The sequence below is a fragment of the Acomys minous genome (assembly GCF_964271855.1).
Source record: "Acomys minous genome assembly, chromosome: 10".
NCBI lineage: Eukaryota > Metazoa > Chordata > Mammalia > Rodentia > Muridae > Acomys > Acomys minous.
The window spans coordinates 101,402,274-101,424,315 of NC_140491.1; the positions used below are offsets into that span (position 1 = coordinate 101,402,274).

General features: G+C 37.5%; 1 protein-coding gene and 1 long non-coding RNA gene across 3 annotated transcripts in view; one reads left to right on the forward strand and one right to left on the reverse strand.

Moving 5' to 3' along the window:
* Positions 1-22,042, forward strand: part of LOC311606770 — a 122,102-nt gene that overhangs the window by 48,165 nt on the left and 51,895 nt on the right. The gene's annotated exons all lie outside the window — the stretch shown is intronic.
* Positions 1-22,042, reverse strand: part of SCN9A (sodium voltage-gated channel alpha subunit 9) — an 88,498-nt gene that overhangs the window by 11,581 nt on the left and 54,875 nt on the right. Inside the window, exons 18-23 of the mRNA XM_084798168.1 lie at positions 20,024-20,178; positions 16,817-16,990; positions 13,504-13,626; positions 2,976-3,257; positions 2,231-2,284; positions 1,324-1,461 (exon numbers count right to left, since the gene is read on the reverse strand). Coding sequence (XP_084654294.1) covers positions 1,324-1,461; positions 2,231-2,284; positions 2,976-3,257; positions 13,504-13,626; positions 16,817-16,990; positions 20,024-20,178 — 926 coding nt within the window. The remainder of the gene's footprint in view (positions 1-1,323; positions 1,462-2,230; positions 2,285-2,975; positions 3,258-13,503; positions 13,627-16,816; positions 16,991-20,023; positions 20,179-22,042) is intronic.

Sequence of the window (22,042 nt, forward strand, 5' to 3'; positions counted from 1 at the left end):
CATCAAGTCTCCTGACTGCCCATGTCCATTTTTGTGAAATTGTCTCATTGCTCTGTTCACTATTTCATAGATGCAGTTTCTGAAACTGTGGTGTAGCCAATGGAATAAAAGAGTTGCTTAAATATTTAATAGATAGGCGAGGTAGTCCTGATTCTATTTAGTTTTGGATGTCTTTTGTATTACTTTTTGGATGTCTGATATGGGGTCAATTACTTATCCCATTGTGCCTTTTGTCTTTTTAAATTTTCTAATTGTTCTTTTTTGTTATTTATTTATTTCCTTATTTATTTTTATGCTGTGACCAAATTCTGGGCTTTCTGCTTGTCAGGTAAGTGCTTTACCTACGTCAAACCCCACCTCCACATTCTCTTTCCTACAACATTGTAGTAGAATAATTAGGACTGTGTTGGTTGACTTTGCGAGTAGAATTCCAATCCCTTTAAATATACATAGAAATCATAATTCCTAGCACCCCAGAATATGACATTGGTTGAGGACATGGTTGTTGACTAGAGTCATTTAATTAAGAGAAGGTTCAAGTGGAGTAGTGCAGGTTCATAATTTGCACTACCAGTATGACCGGTACTTATTAAAGGAGGAGACAGTATTGAGGGTGGAAAACAAATCACAGCTTGGAGTGCTGGGGGCCAGGGGATACAACATTGGCTCCTCTCCTAGAGGCCTGGACAAGAGCAGAGTGCCTCCATCTCTTTATCTCATAGATGTGTGTGTTTGGGGGGGGGGAAATAAATTACTGTCATTTTAAGTCCTATTCTTTGTCCTGTTTCATTGTGACTGTTGTAAGAGCCTGCAGCTGATGAGCATTCACGAGCTGAAAAGCTCAGGGGAGCAGCGGATATGTGTACTTAGCGGATCTTACTTTCATCAGCTATATTGTTTATAATGTTAGTGACATGAGTTTAGCAGCCACATCATAGGTGACTGTCACCTAAGCTCCATCCTAAGACACACCACAGAAAAATGGCTATCAGGAAAAAAAAAAAGGATATGTCTGAAATAAATAAATAAATAAATAAATAAATAAATAAATAAAGCGACTTTGAGCAAAGTACTTCACTGGTTTGAGTTAGTGATATGTTTATTGTCCAGTCCTCTACAAGCAATAGCAGAGAAAGCAGAACAATTTAATGCACCATTTAAAACTATGACACAACATTTTACACAACAAATTTATAATACTATAATATAGGCATATTGCATATTTGAGCAATTATTTTGAAAAATAAAATGCAAAATAACTAATTCATATCAAGTTAATTAATACTTTCTCAGTATAATAAAGCAAACATTTAAAATACTTATCTTCTTTTTCTGTTGGTTGAAATTATCTATGATAACACCAATAAACAAGTTCAAAGTGAAGAATGACCCAAAGATGATAAAGATGACAAAGTAAATATACATGTAGAGGTTGTATTCATATTTCGGCTGCTCATTTACCTATAGAAAAAGGTAATAGCACATTGACAACAAATTCTGTTAGTTTTGGTCTCACATAGGTTGACAAGGTAACCCTGAGGAGACTGCGAGCCTAGAAAAAGTTAATATTGTAGAAGCACATCTATTCAGTAAGCTAGTGTTGTAGATGCTTACACTGTAGATATGCACTATTTTTAATGATTGTACTTGATCTCAGACTCACAGGAAAAGTCACTGGCTAGGTGACTGAAAGCAGACAATTCATTTCTAGATGAAACTGTAAAAGTAATGATGACACAAGATTCACATTAATTTTATCATGTTTCCCTTGGCTGTTAAAATGTCTTTTCTGGATCTCACAGGAGCATAAACTAGCCAGTAATCTTTAAAGTTTATTGGCAAGGAATTTTTTCAAAGTGTTTCAAAATATAAAAACAATAAAAATTATGAATAAAAATCATTTCACTTTTAGTTTGATCAACTAGTATTTGCTGCTCACTGGTTGCCACTAGCCTATTCTCAGTGCTCCTTAGCGGATCCTCACAACACACCTGTAATGGAGACACTGGGTTATTGCATTTTTTTTCCAGCACACTGCTCAGAGTTGGCTGCAAAATTTGAAGAATGTAGCAGACCCAGAATTTACATAAGGTCCATCTCCAAATGGTACACTTGACTACAGCAGGGTGAAGCTTTTCATTGTTTTTGTTCATAATTAGGGTGCTAGAGAGCTGTGGTTCAAATTTTAAAGCTAAACTAAAATAATAGTCTTAGGTTGATCAATACTTACATTAACAGAATCAACTGCTGCATACATAATATCCATCCATCCCTTGAATGTTGCCTGTAAATACATTTATAGAAATTGAATGTGAAGCACAGACTCTAAAATTATCCTATACTTTTGTCTATTTAATCTTATAATATCTACAAGTAACATCAAATTAGTTTTGTTCTGTTTAAAAATACCAATTTGACATTAAAATGCTATGATCTTTTAAAACCAGAGCATCACATGCATTTATTTAAGATGTTAAAACCATGTTAAATCTGCTGTAAATTTTTTTTGAAAGGACATTCTCTAAGCCTTTTTCCTAATTAGGCATTTCCAAATTGTTATAAATCCTTGTGCCTTTTACATACAAACTTCTACTTCCCAAAAGTGGAAGAGAGTTTTATCTTTAAGGTTAAAAAACAATTTATCTCCATTTTTCAAGGCTTCTCTATGCCTCTAGCAAATTCTTTTCACTCCCTTGCAAGATAAACAGAAGTCCCTCAGTAACTACTTGGTGGGTAATAATCTGCAACTGTGATAGGGGTTCAAATTAAAACAAATGGTCAATTCTGGATGAATAAATCTAAAAGTCAAGAACACTGTCCTCTTTAGCCATACTTATGGGACACATGCTCCAAGAAAAAAAAATCAAGTCTATTTGAGAAATCACGTGGCATCTTAAATTCTAGTTAGTAGCGTATTTAAAGAGTAATTTACACCTTCCACTCCATACCAAGTACTCATGAAAGGGGCCACTTACAACTTGAAGCAGTGACAGGTAACCAAGCCCAACGTTATCAAAGTTCACTTTCAGGTTTTTCCATCGTACATTTCCACTAACATTCATAAGAGCTGCACACTCAGAATAGTTCGCAACTTGAGATGTAGAAAATCGTGTTCCATCTGTGGTATTAACACACTCATAGAACTTGCCAGCAAACAGATTGACTCCCATGATGCTAAATATTAGCCAGAATATGAGACACACAAGAAGCACATTCATGATGGAAGGGATTGCTCCTATGAGTGCGTTGACCACCACCTGGTACCCAAAAGAAAGAAAAGGCTAATTAGGATCAGTGGACAATGTCAAGCAGGATCAAAGGTGTAAATCCAACCAATCAACAAGCTATACTGAGCAGCTTATATATAACCATCAGTAGTGGGCTAAGCAATACAAAGTGTGTCACAAAACCATGTATTTTTGATTTACAAGTTTCATGATTAAGACAGAAAAGTTCCCAGCATAAATGGCCAAGATAATATTACACTTCAAATAAATGAAAAAAAAAAAAAACCCCGAAGTCCTGATACTGCTAAGACAAATTCATAAATCTACAAACTTTACAGAAGAGAGATGCGTAAACATAAATGATAAAAAATGAAGTACATATTTACAGTCTCACCATCCTGGAATCACCAGCATTCAGAAACCCATTCTCCCGTACAGTGAACATACTTGTTTCTATTAGATTGAGTTACCGTTAAGAGTCTTTTAGTGGTTTGACTTCTTTAGATTGGGATTATTCTTCGCAATGAAGGAAATTTTCTTCAGGCTATTTTTCTAACTCTTAAATGAACTCTTATGTAAGTGGGTGGCCACATATAGGCAGCGCTGGCCACAGTGGAAGCTAATATGGCGTGAAGCTTGCTTTACGACCTTCCTCATCACTGCTGCTCAGCCTTGTCTTTGCTATTGATCTTGTGATGTCACTGCTTCCCTTTCCCACAGCACACCTTCTGGAGTAGTTATCTCTCCCCAGGTTTTCTTAATTATCTCATCCTTCAAAAACCTATATTTTTTTTTCTGACTCTTCAGTCCTGATCCACATCTGGGCACAAACGTATTGGAGCTAGTTTGTTAGAAAACAGCGTAGTGTTCACTCTTTCAACTTATTAAGCAGGATGTCAAGACACTTGCGCATGAGGACACATTAGAGGCAGGTTTAATTTTTTTTTTCAGTATGGGTTACACTGTAGGCATCTGTCATCCATAAATGACAGACAAATCCAGGGTCTGACTCTGCTTCAGTTGAACCTCCTTCACTGCGACAGTCAGTGGACAGATGGTGATTTTTTTTTTTTTGACCCCTCAACTGGAACAATAAGAATTCCTGTGCAGGGATTCCAGGGGAGCTTCGTGGTTGTTTTCCGTGGCATACTTTATCAGATATTACTAGATAGATGATCTCCAAAAAGGCAAGGAAAACAGGCCCAGAGTGATGTTTAGAGTGACCAGCTCCTCGCCAGACTCACCTCTTCATTCTCACTTCAGTCTTCACCTTCTGTGCTTCTCACTGACTCACATTGTATCTTGCAGTCCTTAGCTCCAAAGCCTAACATACTCAACTCTTTGCGTCAAATGTATAGCATCCACGCCGGTAGTGCCTAATGACTTGTGGCTTTGGACCGTCTCTGATAGTCATGGTTGTCGTGTTATGGCGTTGTGAGATCTTCTTATCATATCTCAGGCATTCCTGTGGCATTCTTAAAGCACTGTGTGCTAGCTATTATAGGATGATCCACGGAATGCTGTTTCCTTGACTTGGGGCACACCCCACTCACAAGTGTGGAGCTGTGCCCTATTTACCATTACACTCTTCCTTTTTCCCAGCACAACAGCTGGCAGAGTGATGGGGTGGCAGAGGAGCAGAGCCTCAGGACTCTGAGGAAACTACAGTCAAATGTCTCATTTGTACTGTTTCTTTATTGCCCCAAAGTAACTCTGCAACTTGAAGAAATACTTCTATGTTCAGGGCAAACATAAATAAATACTTGGATCCTCAAAATATATTAAAATACTTTGATTCAGATCAACTTGTCATATAAAAAATGAATCAAACTCATTACCACCACCACCACCACCACCAACAACAACAACAACAACAGCCACAACAAAAGCTGGTAACTTGTAGACTTGTTTTTTACCAAGCAAAAGAAATAGTCTTCTAGGGGCAAGCATGTTCTCTGTTTATAAAACTCAATAGACAACGCTCAAATCCATAGGCCAATCATAAGTATGAATACAACACAACATTCTACCAAAGCTCAAAAAATTAGCTTAAAGTAATGAATCTTAATACCATCTATATGCATGAAATGGAATGGGAGCTTTGTATTCTATGGTGTTTGTATTTTGCTTATTAGTTCTTTTGAAATATTGACCTCTCATATACTTGTCAATCATCTACTCTATGCATGAACTAGTAAAAGATTACAGTGATACTTCAGCAAGCAGAGATAACAGTACAAAGGATGAAAGATCAGCAGGTTCTCTGATATTCACACAGGGATGGTTAAATCAAGACCATATCATTTGGCAAGATCTAGAGTCTACAGGAATTTGTGTGTGTTATGTTTCTATGCACACACACATGTACCAGGTATCAGTGCGCCAGATTCTAATGAAGGCAAAACATTCTACCACTGAGCTATGTCCCTGGCTTCTTTTGAGATGGGGTCTCATTGCATGGCCTAGGCTAGTGTCTAAATCATGACCCTCTTTTCTCAGTTTCTGGAGGTAGCTAGCTAGGATGAGTTAGAAGCCTGCATTTCTAAAAATCCCCATCTCTGTTGACGATTTGTGGGTATCCATGACTCTAAAGTGAATAAACCAGACTAGTCTCTATGTTAAATTGCTCATAGATTGCAATTATAGAAACAAATGAGTAAAATATGATGAAAGTCTTGAGTATGTGGTCATAGAAAAAAGGATGTTTGGTTATGTCTTCTGTTGGGCAGACAAGCAAAAGTCAAACGCAATTTAATGGTAAGAGGTATTTGTATTGATGGCTACTGCATTGAAATTGGTGAGTTGGGGGTTCAAAACAGGAAATAGAAGCACTCTAAGGTGAGAGAACAATATAGGCAGAGGAATCGGGCATTAATAATAATAATAATAATAATAATAATAATAATAATAATAATAATAATAATAATAATAAAGATGAATAGGACCTTGTTTAGAAGCCAGAGTAATCGAGTCAGGGAATTGGACTGATTACTTAACCAGGAGCACCAAGCTCCCCACCCCACCACAGCAGTAGAACTCCACAGTTCGAAAGGAACAAATTATGCAAAAACCTACACACCCCTGAATGAGCAAAGAGCACAGACCCCCTAGAGAGCAGATCATTGCGGCAGCGGCTGCTGCTGCAGTGGCAGCACTGGTGGCTGCTGAGGTTGGCAGCTGGGAATGGCCAACCAGGAACCCAATGGCAGAGGTGATTGGCATGGGGTCCGGTAAGAATTGCCGTGGGAAAAAGGACTCAGCAGGTGGTCTGAGTCCAAAGAAACTAACTGGACTCAGCACGTGGTTTGGGTTTGGGTCCCAAGTCGCTAACTAGACTCAGTGCGGCAGTTTGGGGTCCCGAGATGCTAACTGGATTCACGGTTTGGGTTTGGGTCTCATGTCACTAACTGGACTCAGCGCAGCAGTTTGGGTCCCAAGATGCTAATTGGATTCAGCACTTTGTTTGGACTCCGATACCCTAACTGGACTCAGCTTGAGGTTTGGGTTTGGGTCCCAAGTCGCTAACTGGACTCAGTGAGCATTTTGGGCCCCATGAAGCTGACCAGCCTCAGCACGTGGTTTGGGGCCTGAGAAGCTAACTGGACTCAGCATGCAGTCTGGGTCCCAAGACACGGCAGTGGAGCCTCAGAGCTCCTGGCATAGGGAAGTCTCCAGGAGACAGGAAGTGGAGCTGTCCTCAGCTCCCATCATTCCCCCACCCCACCCCCCTGCCGCCACCTGCCCCACACCCATCCCCAGAGAGCTCCGGTGCCATACGGGTGCCCAGAGGCTGTGGACACTTTGGTTGGACTCAGCATGCAATCTGAGACCCAGGGCACTTCTGGAACCCATGGTACAGGGTAGCTGGGGATGACTGGCTGGGAGAGACCTGCACTACGGGTCTGGCTTCCTGGCAACCAGACCAGTGAGGCATCAGAGCTCCTGGCTTAGGGAAATCTTGAGAAAACGGTGACTCTGTCCACAGACTCCCTCCACCCGACACTGGAAGCTACCTCCCAAAATCAGAGATGGCAAAATGACTAAAGGCCAGCATAAAATCATAAACAAACAAACAAACAAAAAATCCAAAACAATATGACATCTCCAGATCACAGCTATCCCAAAGAAAGCAACGCGGAGAACTCAAACATAACTGAAATAAAAGAAAATGATCTCAAATCCTTAGTAATGAGGATGATAATGGAAGAAACAAATAATATTAGTAATCAAATGCAGGAAGACGCATCCAAACAGGTGGAACACATAAAAAAGGCCTACAGAGAGGTCTGGAAGAAATTCAGGAAAATACAAACAACCAGATGAAGGAAATCAATAAAATAGTTCAAGCTCTGAAGGCCTAAAAGGAGGCAATGGCAGAAACTCAAGAGTATTCAAACAATCAGAGGAAAGAAATCAATACAACAGTTCAAGATCTGAAGATGAAAATGGATACAATGATAAAGACACAGACAGAAGAAAAACAGGAACGAGAGAGCTTAGAGAGGAAGACAAGCAACACAGAAGCGAGCTTTTCTAACAGAATCCAAGACAGGAAGGAATGAATATCGGGTCTAGAAGAGACATCATAGATCTTGAAGCACCCATTAAAGAAATGCTAAGTCTGAAAAATTCCTAACACAAAACATCCACGAAATCAAGGACACCATGAAAAGAAGAAACCTGAAGATAATAGGAATTAAGGAAAGAGAAGATGCCAGACTCCAAGGCCCAGAATACATTTTCAAGAAAATCATAGAAGAAAATTTCCCCAATTTAAAGATGCTTATAAATATACAAGAGGCCTACAGAACACCAAATAGAACAGACCAGAAAAGAAATACTTTCCATCACATAATAATCAACACACAAAATATACAGAGCAAGGAAAAATATTAAAAGCTGCAAGGGAGAAGGGCCAAGTCACATTTAATGGCAAACCTATCAGAATCACACCTGACTTCTCAGCAGAGACCATAAAAGCCAGAAGGGCCTGGTCAGAGGTCTTGCAAACCCTAAGATACCACAGATGCCAGGCTAGACTACTATACCCAGTGAAACCATCAATAACCATTGAGGGAGAAAACAAAATATTCCATGACAAAAACAAATTCAAACAGTACATATCCACAAATCTAGCTTTACAGAAGTTACTAGAAGGAAAACTCCACCCCAAAGGGACAAGCTACAACCAAAACTACACCATCGCAAAAGCACAACCACACCAACTCTCTACTGTAACCAACATCAAAATTAAGAGACTTAACAGTCACTGGTCATTAATATCTCTCAACATCAGTGGTCTCAATTCTCCAATAAAAAGACACGGTACAACTGAATGGATACATAAACAAGATCCAACATTCTTCTGCATTCAAGAAACACATCTCACCCATAAGATAGACATTACCTCAGGGTAAAAGGCTGGAAAAAATATTCCAAGCAAATGGTCACAAGAAGCAAGCTGGCATAGCCATTTTAATATCTAACAAAATAGACTTTCAACCAAAATTAATCAAAAGGGATGAGGAAGGACACTTCATAGTCATCAAAGGTAAAGCCAATCAAGATGATAGCACAATTCTGAACATCTATGCTCCTAATACAAGGACACTCACATTTGTAAAAGAACTATTAACAAAGCTTAACCCACACTTCGATCCCCACACAATAATAGTGAGAGAATTCAACACCCAACTCTCACTGAAGGATAGGTCATCAAAACAGAAACTAAGCCAATAAATAATGAGATTAACCAACATTATGAATCAAATGGATTTAACGGGTATCTATAGAACTTTTCACTCAAACACAAAGAAATATGTTCAGGGCACCCCATGGAACCTTCTCCAAAATTGGTCACATAGTAAGTCACAAAGCAAGCCTCAACAGATACAAGAAGATTGAAATAATACTTTGTATCCTATCAGATCACCATGGTCTTAGGCTGCTCTTCAAGAACAACAGAAATAACAAAAAACCTACTGGTACATGGGAACTAAACAACTCTCTACTTATTGACACCTGGGGCAGGGAAGAAATAAAGAAAGAAATTAAGGATTTCCTGAAATTCAATGAAAATGAAGGAACAACATATGCAAATTTTTAGGACACATTGAAAGCAGTGCTAAGAGGAAAATTCATAGCACTAAGTGCCTTTAGAAAGAAATCGGAAACATCCTACATAAGCAACTTAATGACACATCTGGAAGCCCTATGGGGGAAAAAGAAGCAGAAACACCCAAGAGGAGTAGACATCTGGAAACAATCAAAATCAAGGTTGAAATCAATAAATTAGAAACAAATAGAACAATAAAAAAAAAACAGGATCTGGTTCTTTGAGAAAATCAACAGGATAGACAAACCATTAACAAACTGACTAAATAGCAGAAAGACACTATCCAAATTAGCAAAATCAGAAATGAAAAGGGAGACATAACAACAGACACTGAAGAAATACAAAGAATCATAAGATCCTACTTCAAAGTCATATATGCCACAAAATTTGAAAATATAAGGGAAATGGACAATTTTCTTGCTTAATTCCACTTGTCAAAATTGAGTGAAGAACAGATAAACAAGCTAAATAGGCCCATTTCCCCTACAGAAATAGAAGCAATCATTGATAGCCTCCCAAGCAAAAAAACCCAGGGCCAGACGGTTTCAGTGCAGAATTCTACCAGACCTTCAAGGAAGAACTAATACCAATACTCTTCAAGCTACTCCAAAAGGCAGAAATGAATGGAACATTATCAAATTCATTCTATGAGGCCACAGTCACTTTGATACCTAAACCTCATAAAGACTCAATGAAGAAAGAGAATTTCAGAACAATTTCTCTTATGAACACTGATGCAAAATACTCAATAAAATACTCACAAAATGAATACAGGAACACATCAGAGATACCATCCATCATGACCAGGTAGGCTTCATACTAGGCATACAGGGATGGTTTAAAATATGGAAATCCATAAATGTAACCCACCATATAAACTAACTGAAAGTAAAATCCACATGATCATCTCCTTAGATACAGAGAAAGCATTTGATAAAATCTAACACCTATTCATGTTTAAAGTTTTAGAGAGATCAGAGATACAAGACACATACCTCAACATAATAAAGGCTATATACAGCAAGCCAATAGCCAACATCAAATTAAATGGGGATATACTCAAGGAAATTCTTCTAAAATTGGGGACCAGGCAAGGCTGCCCACTCTCTCCATATGTCTTCAATATAGTACTTGAAGTTCTAGCTAGAGCAGTAAGACAACAAATGGAGATCAAGGGGATCCAAACGGGAAAGGAGAAAGTCAAGTTATCCTTATATGCAAATGATATGATAGTGTACATAAATGACCCCCAAAATTCCACCAGAGAACTCCTACAGCTGATAAACACCTTCAGCAAAATGGCTGGATACAAATTAACTAAAAAATGTCAGTAGCCTTCCTATATACAAAGGACATCCGTGCAGAGGAAGAAATTAGGGAAACTACACCCTTCACGTTAGCCACAAGCAATATTAACTACCGGGAGTAACTCTATCAAGCAGGTGAAGGACTTGCTTGAAAAAAAAATTCAAAACTCTGAATAAAGAAATTGAAGATGACATCATAAGATGGAATGATCTTCCTTGCTCGTGGATAAGGAGAATTAACGCAGTAAAAATGGCCATCTTACCAAAAGCAATTTACAGATTCAATGTAATCCCTGTCAAAATACCCTACACAATTTTTTAAAGACAATGAAAGATCAATTCTCAACTTCATATGGAAAAACTAAAAACCCAGAATAACTAAAACAATCCTGTACAATAAAAGATCCTCTGGAGGAATCTCCATATCTGATCTCAATCTGAACTATAGAGCAACAGTAACTAAAACAACATGGTACTGGCACAGCAATAGGCTGGTTGATCAATGGAATCAAATCGAAGACCCAGAAATGAATCCACACATATATGGGCACTTGATTTGTGACAAGGAAGCCAAATCTATTCAGTGGAAAAAGTAGCATATTTAAGCAATGGTGCTGGTCTAACTGGATGTCTACATGTAGAAAAATGCAATTAGATCCATGCACAAAATTCAAGTCCAAATGGATTAAAGACTTCAATATAAAACCAGAGACAGTAAATCTGTTAGAAGATAAAGTGAGGAAGAGTCTGGAACACATTGGCACAGGAGACAACTTCCTAAACAGAACTCCAACAGCCCAGGCCTTAAGGTCACAATTAATAAATGGGATCTCGTGAGGCTGAGAAGCTTCTGTAAAGCAGAAGACACTGTCAACAGAACAAACCAACAGCCCACAGACTAGGAAAAGATCTTCACCAACCCTACATCTAACAAAGGGATAATATCCAAAATATATAAAGAATTCAAAAAACTAAACACCAGCAAACTCAACAACCCAATTATGAAATGGGGCTCAGAACTAAACAGAGAATTCTCAACAGAGGAATATCGAATGGCTAAAAAACACTTAAGGAGATGCTCAACGTCTCTAGTCATCTGAGAAATGCAAATTAAATGACTCTGAGTTTCCATCTTACTCCCATCAAAGTGGCCAAGATAAAAAACTCAAGTGAAACACATGCTAGCGAGGATGTAGAGAAAGGGGATCACTCCTTCATTGCTGGTGGGAATGCGAATTTGTACAACCACTTTGGAAATCTATCTCATGCTTTCTCAGAAAACTGGGAATAGGATTTCCTCAAGATATAGCTATTCTACTCCTTGGAATATACCCAGAAGATTCTCCACCACACAAAAAGACATATGTTCAACCATGTTCATAGCAGTCTTATTTATAATGGCTAGAACCTGGAAACAGCCTAAGTGTCCCTCAGTAGAAGAATGGAGGAAGAAACTGTGGTACATTTACACTATGTAACACTACTCAGCTATTAAATACAAGGTAATCCTGAAAATTTTGACAAATGGATTGAACTAGAAATGATCATAATGAGTGAGTTAACCCAGAAGCAGAAAGAGTCAAATGGTGTATATTCACATATATCTGGACACTAGACCAAGGGGCATGTCCCATGAAAGTCTTCACTTCCCAAAGAAAGTGAGACAGAGGGGAGGACATCCTATTGGGACTCTAGGTGAGAGAAGCATGGGAGAATGGGGAAATAGAAGGATCCAGAAGGTCCTAGAAACCTACAAGAACATTATGATGGGCAGATCTGGGCCCATGGGTCCTGCTCAAACTACGGCACCAGCCAATGACAATACGTGCAGTAAACTTCGAACCCCTACCCAGATCTAGCCAATGGACTAGGACATTCTCCACAGTAGAGTGGAAAGCAGGTACTGACTCCGACACGAACTCTAGTGCCCCATATTTGACCACATTCCCTTAGTGAGGAGGCTTGGTGGCAGCACTCAGAGGAATGATAAGCAGGCTACCAAGATGAGACATGATAGCCTATGAGCATATAGTGGGAGAAGAGGTCCCCCTTGATCACAGACATAGAGGAGGGGAATAGGGTGAAAAAGGGAGAGAGGGAGGAAAAGGGGGACACAAGGGATGGGATAATAATTGAGATGTAATCTGAATAAAATAATTAAATAGTAAAAAAGAAAGATGAATAGTAACAAATGATGTACTAAATGCAAGAAATATAGGCATTTTCTTCTATGGGTGGTATGAAAAAGTTGCCAATTTAATGTATAAAGCCTCTAAAACTTTGTTGACTGTAGTGAATGTTTCACCACTTTGTTTTTGTAGATTAACACTCTTTGGGGGATATTATGCAGCATATAGCAAAAAGAACTTAACTCTTGGGGCTTAGATTCTTTAAATGTAATTTTGATATAATACCACTCATTATTAATCATGGCTAATGTTACTTCAGCTTCTTTTCATTTATTATGGTCCCTACCAAAGTTTGTTCCTTAATCAAAAATCATTTGGGCATGTGATGAGGCAAATCATTGATGTGTATATAAGAAGTGCTATCAGGACTATTAGTGATCTCATCATTTAACTGCAGCATCAGAAAACCTTAATTTTGAAAAGAAAGGCAATTTATTAGGATCATATGGTTTTCTACCCATATTATATAAAAAGAAGATTATAGTATCATTTACTACTTTGTGGCATAGTAGGTACATAATTCCACATGTACTTACTATATACAAACATATCACATGTATATGCATATGTATGTATGCTATGATAGTCTATAATAACTTTTCATTTGTTTTAGAACTACCTCAAACAATAAGGATTTTACATTAGGGAGTTTGGTGTTTTCTTACCCTCATTCCTTCAAATCTAGACAAGGCTCTTAGGGGTCTTAGAGCCCTCAGTGTCCGTAGGGATTTAATAGGACCAAGTTCTGAGTATCCAAGAGTGTTGGCTACTAAAGTAACCAGAGATACCTGCAAAAAATGGCATTTTCAGTAACAATTTTAATGAAGTAACAGACACAGAAAATTCAGTTATAAACTGCACTAAAATAAAACAACAAAAAGAATGTAATTTTGTATATAAACCTATCTAGTCAGCCCCCCCCAACAGGTAAGAAAGAAGCTTTTCAAAGAAAATAGGTTTTATGGAAGGTTAAAATAATGGAAGGAAGAAAGGTTACTTATTATAACATCTAAATAGAAACAGCACACACAATTTTTCTATGTAGTAATTACTGGTTATCTAATTGTTTACTATGTCTGAACATTTAATAACAACAACCAATAAATTATCTATTAAAATGAAACTAATGTCACACCTAAGTGTGCTTCCAAAGCTGTAATAAAAGTATGTTAAATATATACAAACATGAGTATAGCCTGTATTTAGAAAGCCACCTGAAGATTCATGACTGAGATCAGGACAATTTCCAAACAAGATTACTTATTGTCTTCAATTTGCCACGTTTGTCATCAAAGATCTGCTTATAATAATTTATGGAAAGGAATTGTGAATTATACTGAAGTTATATTGAGACTAGATGACTCACTGCTTAACGGTTTACCTAAATATACAACAATTTCATCACGGCATGGCCTAGCCACCACATGACAACACTATAGGAATGTGTGCTCTTCTCAAGAGTTATTTCAAAAGAAAGAACACCTGCAGAAAGGAAATCATCGTCTCTTTTGGAACAGCACAGTGAGTTCCTCAGTGAAGAACAAATCTATCTCTGAGTGAGTTCCGTCTCTGAGTAATTTCTGTTTATTATTTACCATAGCAGGCACTTATCTAAGAATGATGTCTTCAACATAAGAGAAATGCAATGTCAAGGAGACTTGGAATTTCTAGAGAGGAGTAGATTTGGGTCAGTTTCTACTTAATGGTTTAGAGAGCAAAAGCTTCATTAGTCAGAAGTTCACTGCTGCTGCTAGTGATAGGTAAACTGTTCTGTGGAATAGATGTCCTTGTGCAGTCACTTCAGAATATCCTACCAAATAGAACATACATTTATAACAGCCTACAGCAAGTTGGGCCCATGACTCCATTTCTAAACTGATTCAGTCATGCACGTCAATTATTTCCCACTTAAGAAAAAAAAGGTATGCTCTCTTTTTCATAAGAAATATTAAAAAAAATATTACTTAAAATTAGAGCATTCTTTAATAGCAGAATTTTCCTTCAAACATTTGCTGAATATTCTGATAGCAAATATGTGATAATCTTGAGACATATTGCAACTCGGTCCATAACTTAGAACATATGTGCATGACCCCACACATATCTTTTTTTTCAATTTTAAAAGTATTTCTTATATCTTTGGGGACTATTATAATTTCCCACTTCATTTCCTTCCTTTAATTCCTCTCATTTTAATAAATCAACCTACATCCACCTTAGACTTGAAAATCATCTTTTAGTAAAGACAAACTAGATTCATTCTTGTTTATAATTAAACCTGTTTCTCAAGGATTGAGAAACCTTAACCTTAACCTCAAATGGTTCTACATTACATGTTCCAGGAAATAGCAACCATGCCTTTGTTTCCAAAGGTTTGACCATCTGCTGTTACGATCATTTTGCAAGCATGTCTTTGTTTCAAGAGGTTGCTGTGTTCTGTTTCTACAACCTGACCTATTTGCCTGCCAAATCCCCCATTTGGAAACCCCCTACTTTTCGACTGTAAAATCCCTTATCTTACTCATGTCTAATAATGATCTCTTGAGCCTCACTTTTAGGGAGAGACAACCCATGTACATGAATTTTTAAAAAGCTTGCTCTAACTAACTGATTGCTATAATTAATACAGCCATGATGATTTGGGGCAGTGGCCTTTCCCCTCAGATTTATGGGATTAAGAATATACCCCCTCCTCCTTTTCTTCATGGCCTCTTTTTTCATTAATTATTGTCACATGTATATCCCTAAATACATAAACTTTCTAGGAATATCAGAAACTACACCAGAAAGTTTTACTAACATGACTGCCTCTACCTTTGAGCTGAACAAAAACAACACTAGATAGACTAATGTGGACTGTGTTGGAGGGAAGCTGGAAGTGCAGTAGTTAGTGCATATGTATATGACATTGTCAACAAATCAAACTAATAAGGAAGCAATGACAACAATTCACCATCTCCTCATCATTTACTTTTCTCTGTTGAATATTTAATGCCTCACACATGGTAGGTGCCCCCAGCTCCCAAATCATTTTTCAATTTTTTAAAAATAACATGTAAACTATTCTTATGCATTTTCCATCATCTAAGTCCTAAAATGTTCTCTGAATTTATTGAAGTAACTAATGATGACTTTAATCCTTTGCTGCCCTTCTGTAGGGGGTGGTAGTTGATAATTAGTGAAAAATGATAAAAGGGATTCATTTTTTTATTTCTCTGTGAATATGATTGAGATAAATATTCCCTTGCCTTTTCTTATCTGTATCATAGAATTTACCTTAATTCTGAATTTTTACTTAAAGTTTAATTACTATGTCAGACAACTTGAATATCCCCCCTTCATCTCTGATATTAAGGTTGTGAAAATTATTATCTTCTCCCTTAGAAACATTCATCTGCTATTTTCTGTTTCTATCTCTCAAGGATTCTCTTGCATTTAAATATTTTGTTAATGTTAACTGGAATGATATTAAAATCGTGTGAATTTTTAAGAAAATTGTTTTTTGAGCCATGTGTAAGCATTTTTCCAACATGTATGTCTGTTCACCGTGTGTGTGTAGTGCCCATGTAGTCCAGGAGAGAGAATCATATTACCTGAGATAGGCATTTATAGAGGGTTGTGAGTCACCATTTGGGTGCTGAGAATTAAAGCTGGGTCCTCTGGAAGAGAAGCCTTTGAGCCATCTCTCTGGTCTCACATAATGTGTAGTTTTAAAATTACATTTCTTTCGTTTTTGGGAAACATATGCAAGGATAGGTTCCAAGTGTTAGGTAGAGAAGGGGGGAAGGGAAGTGACACTGGTTGAAAATTTTCTGCTCTATTCATTAAAAGCATATCCCTATAAGCTAAATTAATATTCCTAAAAACATACGCTTCTGGCCTTAAAAAAGAAGAAGATGACAAAATAATAATATAGAAAAGCATTTGTGAGAACAAACCACTTAAATCACTCATTAAACTCTCTTCTAAAATACTTACATCAACAATTAAGAAGTCCAGCCAGCACCAGGCATTGGTGAAATATGTTTTATACCCATAGGCCACCCATTTGAGAAGCATTTCCAGGATGAAGATGTAGGTGAATATCTTGTCAGCGTACTCCAAGATAATCTTAATGGTCTTTTTCTTTTCAATATATATATCTTCAAAGGCCTGTAGAAACATCATTCAAATTTCAATCCATGTACAGTTTAATATTTGTGATTCAGTGGAGAAGCAGAAAAGATAAGTTCTGGTGAGGACATCACAGAAAACAACGGTGTGAAAAGCACTTGGCTAGCTTTCCCCTGCCTTGCAGCTCCTGTGTAAAATTTAGTTATACAATCTTTTCATTGTGTCCAGCGGCACAGAGATGGCAAAAGAATGAAATTACATGTGATCCTCTGAAAGAGTGATGGTCTCTAAAACTAAAGAGTTCTTACTTCACCTGTCTGTCCTTTTTTTTTTTTTTTTTTTCCTCCATTCAAATGGAAAGTGTCCTAATCCTTTTGAACCTCATTCCAGGGTCAGTCTCTCTTATAGACCTTTGTGGAGCTGCACTCTACTTCATAGCCACCTACAAGGTCAGGAACCTCCTTCAGCTCTCTTGCTCCATGCGAGTAGAATTTACACTCCTCATAAACTTCTAAAAATGGCAACGATAAGGCAGTCATAGCCATGAATTCTCTTGGAGATAATTTAAATAGATTTAGAGACTTGAACTAATGGATGTATTTACAATGGCTGCTAATCAAAGCACATCTGAATTCGTTTTCTTTTGCTACTCACCCTGTTGGAGGAAATGAGAGCTAGATAAGATTGCTTTGCTGATTAACTTGTCCATGTTCACAGACGTCACAGACTACACCCATTCTTGCCTCCCGCCCCCCAAATCTGTGTCAGTACTTTTAAAAAATGATCCTTAGCACATTTTTTTTCCAACTGTTGACTCCAGTACTGAAGCAAACTGAGAAGCAAGGTAAAAAAGAACGGGCAGTTCTGCTAAGATGCACAACACTGGCTAATATTCTAAAAGTAAGCAGTATTGAGGTGGGGTGGCGGTTGGGGAGAAGGCTAGCTCTGGAGACTTTCATGTGCCTTTCTCCAAGTTCTAGAGGACTCATGTAAACTGTTTAAGCAGAAACCATATCTCCAAAATACAGCAAGGATGGAATGTGGTGCCAAAGAAGAAGGCTCCTCTTAGAATTAAGGTACAGGTTCCAAGAGAGGAACAGTGAATCTTGGTGACAAGATAAGATGCTTGGGCTGGAGAGGTGGCTTAAAGGTTAAGAGCACCAGCTGCTCTTCTGAAGACACTGAGTTCAATTCCCAGCAACCACATGGTGGCTCACAACCATCTATAATGAGATCTGGCGCCCTCTCCTGGCGTGTAGGTGTACATGCAGGAAGAGCACTGTATATGTAAATAAATCTTTTAGAAAAAAGATGCTCCTCTTGAGAGATTTCACTGTGTCTTGTCCCAGAGCCAGGCTCCTGAACTCAGATTCATGGTCTCAGTTTCCAGGGCCAGCCAATTTTGCGGTTGTAGAAATGTAAAGTCAAGGAAAGACTGAGGCTTTAGGCTTTATTACTCCTCATTTCAGGTAATACTTGTTTGTTTCTTTTACTTTTTGGTGTGTTTTCTGTCTCGGTTAAAGAAGAAGTGATTTTGAAGTTATAACTGACATTTATTGTATTTGAGATATGGAAAAACATATTAAATTTTGTGTTTAGTGTCTTTGTTAAGTGATGGAGTTTTATACTTCTCAGAAATTTTTAAGAAATTAATGAGAAAAATATTTATTAAAATTATAAGATATGGTAATTATTTGCCATATTATAACTATCATTTGCATTTATTTGACAGATAGGAGTTTCAAAAAACTGTTTCACTTGGAAAACTACTTGAGCAAAAACAGCAACAAACTGAGAGCCTGTTTCCTTGCTTTGTGTGATTTGTTTAATTGATTGGAGATCCCTCCTTCCAGAATGTCATTCTCCTTTGTGCACATTTTAAGAAAAGTGATTGTTATAATATGTTGGACCCATATATGACTTAGAATAAGACAAAGTGAGAGACTTTATTAGTTATTATGGGCTTGAGATATACTAGATAGGACTCAGATAGACTTGCTAAGAAATCAGTACTCAGTAGTTTCGGGCTCTTCTCATGTAGTATATGAAGAATGCAGGGTTCCCAAAAACACCACGCAGAGAGAAATTGCAGGCTTTTCTCGGTGATAAATATAAATGCAAAAATTATCCACAAATCATTTTCAAATGAGATTCAAAATTATATGAAACAGATCATCATGACCAAGTTGGCTTCATTCCACAGATGCAGGGTTAGTTCAACATATGTAAATAAATAAATAAATAAATAAATAAATAAATAAATAAATATTTCATCATATAAATCAGCTCAGACATAAATCATGGAAATTCATCAACAAATGATGAAAAGATCTTTGACAAATTTCCATGGTAAAGGTCATAGAGGCTAGGAACGGAGGAAACATTCCTCAACATGACAAATGCTATGCGTTACAAACCTTTAGTCAGTGTCACACTAGATGTAGAAAAACTCAGGCTTCTCCTACTATAATCAGGAAGACCTCAGCCCACTCTTTCCATCCCTATGCGGCACAGTGTTTGGAATGCTACTCTAAAGCAATATGACAAAAGAAGGAAATAAAAGAGCTACGGATGCAAGAAGAAAAGGTAAAAGCATTACTACTTGCACATGAGTTTGATTTTATATCTAAGTAACCTTACAGACTCTCCTAAAAAAAAAAAAACTCTCAGATCTGGTAAGCATTTCAAAAACAACATGGCAAAATACAGATGGCCCAAAGGTTAAGGACATATTGCTCTTGCAGAAGACCTGAATTCGGTTCACAGCACCCACAGTGGGTGACTCACATCATGCATAACTCCACTTCCAATGATCAGATGCCCCTTCCTGGCATCTGTGGGCATGTTTTGTACTCTCACATGCCTGCAACACACAATTAAGCAATAAAATAAATCTTAAACAAGTCAGTAGCCTTTTTATATACAACCGCTCTAGTGCTAAGAAAGAAGTCAGGAGGAACCACATTCACAGTAGCCAAATGACTAATCCTTCAGCAAAGCCTGCCTTACTTCCCTTTCATTTTTTCGTGTGTAAAGATTCTAACTTATGAGTCCAGTCTTCGACTCACTCACCAGAGCTCCACTGCTGAGCAGGATCATGAGAACAATGAAGCTTTCAAACCAGCTGTGCTCAACTATCCTGTAGCAAGTCTTCCTGATGGTCCACCAGACTTTCCCTTTCCCAGAGTCCACGTTAACTTGGCAGCACGGAAATCTCCTCACACAACCTGGCAAGAACAACGTGCATAGAATACCTTGATAATCTGGTAAGAAGCTTAGAATATATTAATAAGGGACAGCTTTCTCACACAATCACATCGTCTTCTTTTATTTTCTAATTTTGATGGCATTTCTTAGTATCTGCCAATTATTTCTTTAACTCAGAACATATTTGCCATGTGCAATTTTCTGATTTATTGGTTTCTTCCACACTATTTAAATTATTTAATGAAGAAATGAATGAACGAATGGGAGAAATGTAAGAGTGAAGTAAAACTAATTTCAAAGCTTTCTTTGCTGACAGATAATGTAGTTTGACACAGTTCTACTCCTGAATTCAAAACTTGTCTGTTTTTCCAATTTTTTGTTATATTTCCTTTTTAGCATATATTTATATTATTATACATAAATGAAATAAACTGCATACAGCAAGAAGAACCACTGAGGGGCTAGAAGTATGGTTCAATTGGTAGAATGTTTGCAAAGCAAACACGAAGCCTTGTTTGGTCCTGCAATCATGCATTCAGGTGGAGGCAGTGAGCCTGCACACCTGTAATCCAAGCAAGAGGATCAGAAGCTCAGTGACATCCTTGGTAACGTATCAAATTTGATGGGGTAAACACAAACAGAAGACAAAACATTTTGTGAAACGATATTCTAGACAATATTGAGAAAAGTAATGAGACGTCTTGAAAGTAAGATAAAAAGGGAAATGTCATTAGATAATGCAAATAAATATATTTTTATCTGTTCTAAGTTTAAAAGAACTAAAATGGAACTCAAAATAGCTAAATTATCTTGCTAGAAATACTGAGGACAATTTTATTTCAAATGTTTATGCTTATTCATTCTTTTTATACACCGAATGTTTTAATGTATCTTTGTATATAGTTTCTTCTCTGCAGGGGATTGGTTTTTTATTTTACTCAGGTTGAGTAGGCACAGAAGTTAATGTTATAAGTGAATAAGTCAACTAAAACCACAGACATAGGGGTCATTTAGGAAGAATGAAGTACTCTACATAACCTGGCCTGCATATTGAAAAAGAAGTCAGCAGAGGTTGCCTGGAAGAGGCAGAGCCTGAAATAAATTAATATATCAGTATGAGAAAGAGTTTTCGTTCAGTAAAAGCAAGAATTTGGAAGGAGATCCATTGCAAAGGGCATCAGATAAAGTCATTTTTTAGGGACTAGAGCAGTAATGCTCTTAGCGATATAAGTGAGAGATACATGGTTACGGTAATTGGACAGATTATGAAACAGTTTTATTCTGCCTCAGGAATTATATCAAATAGATCAAGGTTTAGGAGTGATGGCTATGAAGAATGCTATAGGCAATTTAATTAGTTATCCCCAGTAGTATATGGTGCTGGTGTGTGGAAGAGAAACTCAAAGCCATAGAGTTTATAAGGTTCTAATACTGTATCCTTGCCCAGGGGAAAGAGTAATGCGAAATTAGAGCAACAGCAGATTCAAGACATTTGTCTTGTATCATCAGCAGGATTTAGTGACTGAAGGTCATAAAAATGGCTTTAGAACCTCGTAAAAATATGAGGTTCCTCGGTGACTGATGAGTTAATGATCTCAGTAAATCTTCTAACATAGGTATGGGGTAAATATTTGAAGTCTGAATCGGAAAGTCAGAGGGGAAATGTGAGCTAGAAATGATTAGGATAAGTGTACCAGAGATCAAGACTATTTCATGAAAGTCAAAGGAACAAAATATTTAAGAATGGGATCGCTCACATCTGGAACACCTTGTGACAATACCACTAGGGGACAGGATTCAGTCACGTGCTGGAACCATAGTGGTTCATGATCACTTCCTGGGAAACTATCAGGAACTTTTGAAATGTGCTGGCTAAAGTCACCA